At 51.9% G+C, this 11,005-nt stretch overlaps 1 protein-coding gene across 1 annotated transcript in view; it reads left to right on the forward strand.

Annotated features, from left to right (window-relative positions):
- Positions 1-3,221, forward strand: part of slc5a7a (solute carrier family 5 member 7a) — a gene marked incomplete at both ends in the record, with an annotated part of 11,964 nt that extends 8,743 nt beyond the window's left edge. Inside the window, 3 exons of the mRNA XM_084453502.1 lie at positions 458-611; positions 1,563-1,780; positions 2,550-3,221. Coding sequence (XP_084309628.1) covers positions 458-611; positions 1,563-1,780; positions 2,550-3,221 — 1,044 coding nt within the window. The remainder of the gene's footprint in view (positions 1-457; positions 612-1,562; positions 1,781-2,549) is intronic.
- Between the last annotated feature and the right edge of the window lie 7,784 nt (positions 3,222-11,005).

The following is an 11,005-nucleotide window of genomic DNA, read 5'->3' on the forward strand; positions in this document are numbered from 1 at the left end:
ACACATGTTGTGGGAGGGTTCAGGTGTATTTATAATGTGTTTGTGTTCTAGATGTTGGGGGGGTGTTCAGGTGTGTTAATGATGTGTTCCTGTTCTAGATGTTGAGGGGGTGTTCAGGTGTGTTTATAATGTTCTTCCTGTTCTAGATGTTGGGGGGGTGTTCAGGTGTGTTTATAATGTTCTTCCTGTTCTAGATGTTGAGGGGGTGTTCAGGTGTGTTTATAATGTTCTTCCTGTTCTAGATGTTGGGGGGGTGTTCAGGTGTGTTAATGACGTGTTCCTGTTCTAGATGTTGGGGGGGATTCCCTGGCAGGTGTATTTATGATGTGTTGGGGGTGTGTTCAGGTGTGTTAATGACGTGTTCCTGTTCTAGATGTTGGGGGGGATTCCCTGGCAGGTGTATTTATGATGTGTTGGGGGTGTGTTCAGGTGTGTTAATGACGTGTTTGTGTTCTAGATGTTGGGGGGGATTCCCTGGCAGGTGTATTTCCAGCGGGTTCTCTCAGCCTCCTCAGCCACCTACGCTCAGGTTCTCTCCTTCCTGGCCGCCTTCGGCTGCCTGGTCATGGCCGTGCCCTCGGTCCTCATAGGAGCCATAGGGGCCTCCACAGGTGAGGAGGGCTGGGGTAGGGCTTCGATTCCGATTCACAAGGTTCAGAATCGATTATCACGATTCAATTTGATTTGATTCGATTCGATTCAATATCGATTCAGTAAGTGTTACTAAAGTGTTTGTTTTTTTTAGCTGTAACCTTAATTACATGACTGCCAAGTTATGCAACACATCAATACTAGGGCTGGGTATCGATACTGATTTCCAAAAATAATTGAATGAATCATTGAATGAATTAATGAACTATTCATACTTTCATTTATTCATTCATTCATTAAATAAAAGATCGATTTTGGGATTCATGAATCGATTCTGAATCATTTGATTCAGAATCGATGAATCGATTTTTTTAAACCCAGCCCTACAGGTGAGGGCACACACACACACACACACACACACACACACACACAGTATTGAGTAGCGGTCGTCCAGGAGAGGCGGGGTGGAGGGGGGCGGGGATGCGACCCCATGGGGGGAGAGTGTTCCCCTCAGATCTGAAAGTAAGAGCAGCTGGTCCCCCTCATCCATAATGGAGTCGGCGCTCGGTTTAAACGGCGCGGGCGTGTAAATATTACATCAGAGAGAGGCTGGGGACGCAATTAGAAGCCCTCCCTGGGATCATCCGCCCTCATCCGCCCTCATCCGCAGCATCAAAGCGTCTGCGAGCGACAGACCGAAAGCACGACTTCCGACGCACACAGAGGGAGGAATTAGAGAGGACCCCGAAACAGATGTACTGTGACTCGGGACGACACGCTCTGTCCTTAAAGACGGTGTAAACATGACGTTAAAGCGCCTTGATAATGAAAAGCCGCATCGTTATACCCCCTCGTTTTTAAATTTAAATTAATACTATTTACTTCCTGGTGCGACACATTTTTTTTTGTGGTTCTAGAGTTTCTCTGATATGTGTGTGTGTGTGTGTTTTTTGTTTGCTTACGTTCTTTAGATTGGAACCAGACGACCTATGGCCCCGTGGCGCCCAAAGACAGACGTCAGGCGGACATGATATTACCCATAGTGCTTCAGTACTTGTGCCCGCCCTTCGTCTCCTTCTTCGGTCTCGGGGCGGTGTCGGCCGCTGTGATGTCGTCGGCCGACTCCTCCATCCTGTCGGCCAGCTCCATGTTCGCCAGGAACATCTACAAGCTGGCCTTCCGCCAATCGGTGAGCGAGTTGCTGTGTACTACAGTGTGTGTGTGTGTTTTTCCTGCATGTTCATCTGTGTGTCTAGACATCTATAACCCTACCGTACATACAGTTTTTTCGGCCACTATGGCAACGACTTGGTCCAAGCAAACCTCCGGTACATCAGCAGCAAAGAAACTAAATAACAACAACAACCTGCAACAATAGTCAAACGCTACCAAGTCGCAAACATTTTCAAAATGTCCAAATTCACTTTGCGACCTTGTTGTTCGGTGGGTGGTATTTACATATCTCGACTGCTCTGTCTGCGATTCTCAAGAAATAGCTTCTTGTCATTTATAACGTTAGCTAGATAGCTAACGCCACAAGACCGTCTCCATGGCGGCCTCCTTCCTTGGGATCATAGCTAGCTAGCTACCACCGCTAACGTGTTGAGATGGGCCAAAGTGGTGTTATTTGTTTTGAATATGAACATTCCATGAAACGGTACATATGTGTGTGTGTGTGTGTGTCCATCCGTGTGTCTAGACATCTATAACCCCTAAAATCTGTAACACCCTATAATATATAACCCCTAAAATCTATAACCCATATAATCTATAACCTCTATAATCTATAACCCCTATAATCTATAACCCCTATAATCTATAACCCCTATAATCTATAACCCCTAAAATCTATAACCTCTATAATCTATAACCCCTAAAATCTATAACCTCTATAATCTATAACCTCTATAATCTATAACCCCTATATACACGTGTACCCCCGTGCTTCCCTCCCCCAGGCGTCGGACCGCGAGATCGTGTGGGTGATGCGCATCACCATCTTCGTGTTCGGCGCCCTGGCCACCGCCATGGCGCTGCTGACGGGGACGGTGTACGGCCTGTGGTACCTGAGCTCCGACCTGGTGTACGTCATCATCTTCCCCCAGCTGATCAGCGTGCTCTTCGTCAAGGGAACCAACACCTACGGCTCCGTAGCGGCCTACGTGTTCGGCATGGTGCTGCGTATCGGAGGAGGGGAGCCCTACCTGCAGCTGCCCCCGTTCATCTACTACCCCGGCTGGGCCGTGGAGCAGCGCGTCCACCACATGACCGGGGAGGTGGAGGAGGTCGTCGTCCAGAAGTTCCCCTTCAAGACCGTCTCCATGGTGGCCTCCTTCCTGGGGAACGTGGCGTTCTCCTACCTGGCCAAGTACCTGTTCGAGAGCGGCAAGCTGTCGCACAAGTACGACTTCCTGGACGCGGTGGTGTCCAAGCACAGCTCGGAGATCATGGACAAGACAACGCTGGTCGACCGCGTCAACAACATCGGCCTGTCGGAGCTGGCGTCCGTCAAGCCCCGCCTCAGCGTCACGCTGGCCGCCGCCTTCGCCCGGCGGGACACGCTTCCCACCGCCTTGGAGGAAGAGGAGGAGTCCAGCCCCGACTCCTCCCCCCAGCACGAACATGAATAATGACTGTAGCGATCCTGTAACTACTAGCGACTTCCAATCCCACCCAAGCACTGGTGATGCTAGCCTAGGACAAGTCCATCTTCCCAAACTAGAACAACTAGGACAAGTCCATCTAGGACAAGTCCATCTTCCCAAACTAGAACAACTAGGACAAGTCCATCTAGGACAAGTCCATCTTCCCAAACTAGAACAACTAGGACAAGTCCATCTAGGACGAGTCCATCTTCCCAAACTAGATGAAAGACTCAAACTAGAACCCATATGAGTAATGACTGAGATGCAATTAGATCGACCCCTCCCCCCCTCCCCCCCTGCTTATTATTCACATCAATGTGATTATTTGGAGATGAACGGAGATCCACAAACGAGTGCGATGGAGGGATGGAGATTAGAAGGTGGGTGAAGAGAAGAGAAGGGGTGCCGTGTCTTTGAGAGTCCCGCTGATGTCACGACTGGAAAGAGAGACGGGACCTGCCCATTGGTGTGAACACACGACAACTTATCTCTCTCTGGTCTGTGATTGGAGGAGAGCTGACAGTTGGAACAAAGCAATAACAACGCTGGCACAGAACCGGTGTGGTGTTGGGACAAAGATTTGTCCCAAGAGGTGAAGATTTGAGTCCCCCGAAAACCTCAATGATGCGTCACTGAAATACGAAAGGAACAAAGAGTGTACTGAGCTAAATTTGGAAAGATTTGAAATCTACCAAAAAAGATCACTACCGGTATTGTGAAAGAAAAAAAGAAACGAAATAGATAATAGTGACAATATCACTTTTCTGTGTTCAATCCACATGTTAAACTCTCTCTGACTGTCAACGTGCTGTTCTGTATATGATATAAGCTCCACAATCGACATTAGAATGAACTCTCTCCCCAAAACAGTCCATCCTGTAGGCTTCCATGTGTCATATCGAGTAGAAAATATACGAGTAGTAACAGTAGTCCACTTAAAGCACTGTAAAGCACCTGTACCTACAGCTAATCTGGATTATTTTAATGTCAGGTAATATTAAAGCTACCAGTTTTTTAATGTAATAGAATCAATTGTAAATCAAGTCAGACAGCAACGTCTTTCTATTGAATCTAGTAATCGCCTTAACGGAGCCGGTGTGATGGTTATGATGTGTATCCACGGTGATCACGGAGTGATGGTTGTGATGTGTATCCACGGTGATCACGGAGCTGGTGTGATGGTTGTGATGTGTATCCACGGTGATCACGGTGTGATGGTTGTGACGTGTATCCACGGTGATCACGGAGCTGGTGTGATGGTTGTGATGTGTATCCACGGTGATCACGGAGTGATGGTTGTGACGTGTATCCACGGTGATCACGGAGCTGGTGTGATGGTTGTGACGTGTATCCACGGTGATCACGGAGCTGGTGTGATGGTTGTGACGTGTATCCACGGTGATCACGGAGCTGGTGTGATGGTTGTGACGTGTATCCACGGTGATCACGGAGCTGGTGTGATGGTTATGACGTGTATCCACGGTGATCACCGTGCAGGCGTTACTGTGGTGGAGGCCAGACCAAACAGAAACTTGAATATGAATGTAAAATCACCATAAATTATCTAATAACGCCCATATGTTGAAGACGTGTACAGACAGGTGTTAATGTTTGTGATTTGTTTAACAGTAAATGTTTCAGCAAAATAGTAGGGCAGGTTCCAATTTAGAAATATATATATATATATCTATTTGTTGTCATCAGCAATGTACAGGTTTTTTGTGTGTGTGTGACAATGTATACATTTATATACATACGGGCAAATACAGTATATTCAAATGACGCTGGTAGAGTTGATTTGATCAGTTAGGTGGGAGATGGCTGACAAAATCTTTATTTATTTTTGATGTCTTAAAAGAAAAACATACAATTTAATAAATTATATTATTTAACAAGATTGAATGTTTGTGTTTTTTTGTTTTCTTGGTGTCGGACTAATCAAAGGGACTGATTCTGAGAGCACAATAACAAGCACATTTCCTTCATCTTGGTCATTCTTTTAAACAAATATTTGTATTAAGTGATACTTTCTTTCTAAGCAATAATTCTAATATTTAATGTAAACAAATCAGTGTTTGAATTGTACAAATTGCATGTAGCCCTGACAAGTAATTGAATTGGAAGGATGTGCATATATAATGTGCGTGTGCGTATAGGATGTGTGTATATATGTGCGTGTGCGTATAGGATGTGTGTATATATGTGCGTGTGTGTATAGGATGTGTGTATATGTGCGTGTGCGTATAGGATGTGTGTATATATGTGCCTGTGCGTATAGGATGTGTGTATATATGTGCGTGTGCGTATAGGATGTGTATATACGTGCGTGTGCGTATAGGATGTGTGTATATATGTGCGTGTGTGTATAGGATGTGTGTATATATGTGCGTGTGTGTATAGGATGTGTGTATATATGTGCGTGTGCGTATAGGATGTGTGTATATATGTGCGTGTGCATATAGGATGTGTGTATATACGTGCGTGTGCGTATAGGATGTGTGTATATATGTGCGTGTGTGTATAGGATGTGTGTATATATGTGCGTGTGCGTATAGGATGTGTGTATATATGTGCGTGTGCGTATAGGATGTGTGTATATATGTGCGTGTGCATATAGGATGTGTGTATATATGTGCGTGTGCGTATAGGATGTGTGTATATATGTGCGTGTGCGTATAGGATGTGTGTATATATGTGCGTGTGCGTATAGGATGTGTGTATATATGTGCGTGTGTGTATAGGATGTGTGTATATGTGCGTGTGCGTATAGGATGTGTGTATATATGTGCCTGTGCGTATAGGATGTGTGTATATATGTGCGTGTGCGTATAGGATGTGTATATACGTGCGTGTGCGTATAGGATGTGTGTATATATGTGCGTGTGTGTATAGGATGTGTGTATATATGTGCGTGTGTGTATAGGATGTGTGTATATATGTGCGTGTGCGTATAGGATGTGTGTATATATGTGCGTGTGCATATAGGATGTGTGTATATACGTGCGTGTGCGTATAGGATGTGTGTATATATGTGCGTGTGTGTATAGGATGTGTGTATATATGTGCGTGTGCGTATAGGATGTGTGTATATATGTGCGTGTGCGTATAGGATGTGTGTATATATGTGCGTGTGCATATAGGATGTGTGTATATATGTGCGTGTGCGTATAGGATGTGTGTATATATGTGCGTGTGCGTATAGGATGTGTGTATATATGTGCGTGTGCGTATAGGATGTGTGTATATATGTGCGTGTGCGTATAGGATGTGTGTATATATGTGCATGTGCGTATAGGATGTGTGTATATATGTGCATGTGCGTATAGGATGTGTGTATATATGTGCGTGTGCGTATAGGATGTGTGTATATATGTGCGTGTGCGTATAGGATGTGTGTATATATGTGCGTGTGCGTATAGGATGTGTGTATATACGTGCGTGTGCGTATAGGATGTGTGTATATATGTGCGTGTGCGTATAGGATGTGTGTATATATGTGCGTGTGCGTATAGGATGTGTGTATATATGTGCGTGTGCGTATAGGATGTGTATATATATGTGCGCGTGCGTATAGGATGTGTGTATATATGTGCGCGTGCGTATAGGATGTGTGTATATATGTGCAGATGTAGTCACGGCAGGGGGACCAGGGGTCCGGTCGCGGGGGCCGACGGCGTCCAGGGGCCTCGTGCTCGAGAGACGCCGCGGGACACAAGATGGAGGCAGGGACAGGACATGGCCCAAAACGTGACTGAGATTACAATCGCTCCGTTTGAGTCTTTGTCCCCGTCATGGCCGTAGTGAAAAGATGGCGTCTTAAAATAGCTCTCTGGTTATTTACATTACCTTAAGTGCTGTACTCTCGTCTGGAGCTGGTGGGGGAGGGGGAGGGGGAGGGGGGAGGGGGGAGGGGGGAGGGGGAGGGGGAGGGGGGGGGGGGGTTAACGAGGCGGAGGGGGGGGGGGGGGGGGGGGGTTAATGTAGCCTGTTAGAGAGCCACAGCCCCCAGGGGAATGACGCATATACCCCGCCCTCCTCCCCCTCTTCCATCTACCCCACCCACTTTCTCTACACCCCCCCCCCCCTCCCCTCCGTCCCACCCTCTCCCTTGTCCCAGTCTCCCGTCCTCCGTCGTGTCCTTGGGGCTCCGGGACCCAATCCCACAAAGAGGAGAGAGAGAGAGAGAGAGAGAGAGAGAGAGGGGAAAGAGAGAGAGAGAGAGAGAGAGAGGGAAAGAGAGAAAGAGAGAGAGAGAGAGAGAGAGAGAGAGAGAGGGAAAGAGAGAAAGAGAGAGAGAGAGAGAGAGAGAGAGAGGGAAAGAGAAAGAGAGAGAGAGAGCGAGAGAGAGAGGCGCCAGCAGACTCCGCCCACCCCCCCCGTTCATGGACGCACGCACGCCACGTCGGCCGCGGCTCCGAGCACTCATGATGATTAACAATTATGAGGGGGAAACCTACCCTCAGCCAAAAGTCAATCCACTTACTTTTTGGTTGGTGGGGGTCGGTTGTGTGGAGAGGAGAGGGAGGGAGGGAGGGAGAGAGGGGGGGGAGGGAGAGGGGAGGCATCGGGCGTTTTGGAAGCGGCACGACTGACGTCCACTCCTGGGCGTCCTGTCACACTCTCAATACACTTCCAAGGTCCTTAAGATGTGTCATCCATATTGGCGTCTCGTTCTGGGTTTTAATGAACCTTGCTGCGCTGTGTCTTCTCTGTAGTCTCCCAGACAGAAGCGCCTCGGAGCTGCTGGTGTGTTGGTTATTGCTCGTTTGGACCCAGTGACAGGCCCATCTGTAACTGTTAGACGCACCGAGGAACCTGATGATCTGGTGAATTTTTCGAAAATTAAATACAGCTGTAGGGAACTTGATAACACTGTATGTGGATTGCTCTCCTTTTCCTCTCCTCTCTCCTCTCCTCCTCCCCTCGTCTCCTTTCCTCCTCTCCTCTCCTCCGCTGATTCCGCCCACACACAAACCCAGAACGTCAGCCTTCAGACCAGCCAGACTTGGGCTGCTGTTTCTTTGAGCTGTGAGGATTTTCAGCTCAACCAAGCAGGCAGGTGGTGTTGAGGGACGGCTGCTCCTCTCCTGGGATCAATCCCTCCGGAAGCCCCACCCCCTAGGCTTAACCACGCCCCTTCCCCACCTACCCTCCCCTCCACAGACAAGAGACCCCCCCTTCCCCACCAACCCCCCCCTCCACAAACAAGAGACCCCCCCTTCCCCACCAACCCCCCCCTACACAGACAAGAGACCACGCCCCTTCCTCACCAACCCTCCCCTCCACAGACAAGAGACCCCCCCTTCCCCACCAACCCTCCCCCCCCCCCTTCCCCACCAACCCTCCCCCCCACAGACAAGAGACCCCCCCTTCCTCACCAACCCTCCCCCCCCCCCTTCCCCACCAACCCTCCCCTCCACAGACAAGAGACCCCCCCTTCCCACCAACCCTCCCCCCCCCCCCTTCCACACCAACCCTCCCCTCCACAAACAAGAGACCCCCCCTTCCCACCAACCCTCCCCCCCCCCCCTTCCACACCAACCCTCCCCTACACAGACAAGAGACCCCCCCTTCCCCACCAACCCCCCCCTCCACAGACAAGAGACCCCCCCTTCCTCACCAACCCTCCCCCCCCCCCTTCCTCACCAACCCCCCCCTCCACAGACAAGAGACCCCCCCTTCCTCACCAACCCTCCCCCCCCCCCTTCCCCACCAACCCCCCCCTCCACAGACAAGAGACCCCCCCTTCCTCACCAACCCTCCCCCCCCCCCCTTCCTCACCAACCCCCCCCTACACAGACAAGAGACCCCCCCTTCCACTCCAACCCTCCCCCCCCCCTTCCCGAACCAACCCTCCCTTACACAGACAAGAGACCCCCCCTTCCCCACCAACCCCCCCCCCCCCCCCTTCCCCACCAACCCTCCCCTCCACAGACAAGAGACCCCCCTTCCCCACCAACCCCCCCCTCCACAGACAAGAGACCCCCCCTTCCTCACCAACCCCCCCCCTCCACAGACAAGAGACCCCCCCTTCCCCACCAACCCTCCCCTCCACAGACAAGAGACCCCCCTTCCCCACCAACCCCCCCCTCCACAGACAAGAGACCCCCCCTTCCCCACCAACCCTCCCCTACACAGACAAGAGACCCCCCCCTTCCCACCAACCCTCCCCTCCACAGACAAGAGACCCCCCCCTTCCTGACCAACCCTCCCCTACACAAACAAGAGACCCCCCCTTCCAGACCAACCCTCCCCTCCACAGACAAGAGACCCCCCCCTTCCCACCAACCCTCCCCTCCACAGACAAGAGACCCCCCCTTCCACACCAACCCTCCCCTCCACAGACAAGAGACCCCCCCTTCCAGACCAACCCCCCCCTCCACAGACAAGAGACCCCCCCTTCCAGACCAACCCTCCCCTACACAGACAAGAGACCCCCCCTTCCTGACCAACCCTCCCCTCCACAGACAAGAGACCCCCCCTTCCAGACCAACCCCCCCCCTCCACAGACAAGAGACCCCCCCTTCCAGACCAACCCCCCCCTCCACAGACAAGAGACCCCCCCTTCCACACCAACCCTCCCCTCCACAGACAAGAGACCCCCCCTCCCCCCCCCCCCCTTCCCCACCAACCCTCCCCTCCACAAACAAGAGACCCCCCCCTTCCTGACCAACCCTCCCCTCCACAGACAAGAGACCCCCCCTTCCCCACCAACCCTCCCCTCCACAGACAAGAGACCCCCCCTTCCTGACCAACCCTCCCCTACACAAACAAGAGACCCCCCCTTCCAGACCAACCCTCCCCTCCACAGACAAGAGACCCCCCCTTCCCACCAACCCTCCCCTCCACAGACAAGAGACCCCCCCTTCCACACCAACCCTCCCCTCCACAGACAAGAGACCCCCCCTTCCTCACCAACCCTCCCCTCCACAGACAAGAGACCCCCCCTTCCCACCAACCCTCCCCTCCACAGACAAGAGACCCCCCCTTCCCACCAACCCTCCCCTCCACAGACAAGAGACCCCCCCTTCCACACCAACCCTCCCCTCCACAGACAAGAGACCCCCCCTTCCCCACCAACCCTCCCCCCCCCCCTTCCTCACCAACCCCCCCCCTCCACAGACAAGAGACCCCCCCTTCCTCACCAACCCTCCCCCCCCCCCCTTCCCCACCAACCCCCCCCTCCACAGACAAGAGACCCCCCCTTCCTCACACACCCTCCCCCCCCCCCTTCCTCACCAACCCCCCCCTACACAGACAAGAGACCCCCCCTTCCACTCCAACCCTCCCCCCCCCCTTCCCGAACCAACCCTCCCTTACACAGACAAGAGACCCCCCCCTTCCCCACCAACCCCCCCCCCCCCCCCTTCCCCACCAACCCCCCCCCTACACAGACAAGAGACCCCCCCTTCCTCACCAACCCCCCCCCTCCACAGACAAGAGACCCCCCCTTCCACACCAACCCTCCCCTCCACAGACAAGAGACCCCCCCTTCCCCACACCAACCCTCCCCTCCACAGACAAGAGACCCCCCCTTCCACACAACCCTCCCCTCCACAGACAAGAGACCCCCCCCTTCCTCACCAACCCTCCCCCCCCCCCCCTTCCTGACCAACCCTCCCCTCCACAGACAAGAGACCCCCCCTTCCAGACCAACCCCCCCCTCCACAGACAAGAGACCCCCCCTTCCACACCAACCCTCCCCCAAGAGACCCTGCATCACATCAGCAAAACCGCTCCTGGAATTCGAAAATACTGTTAAATAGATT

The sequence above is a fragment of the Borostomias antarcticus genome (assembly GCF_949987555.1).
Source record: "Borostomias antarcticus genome assembly, chromosome: 19".
NCBI classification, from domain to species: Eukaryota; Metazoa; Chordata; class Actinopteri; order Stomiiformes; family Stomiidae; genus Borostomias; species Borostomias antarcticus.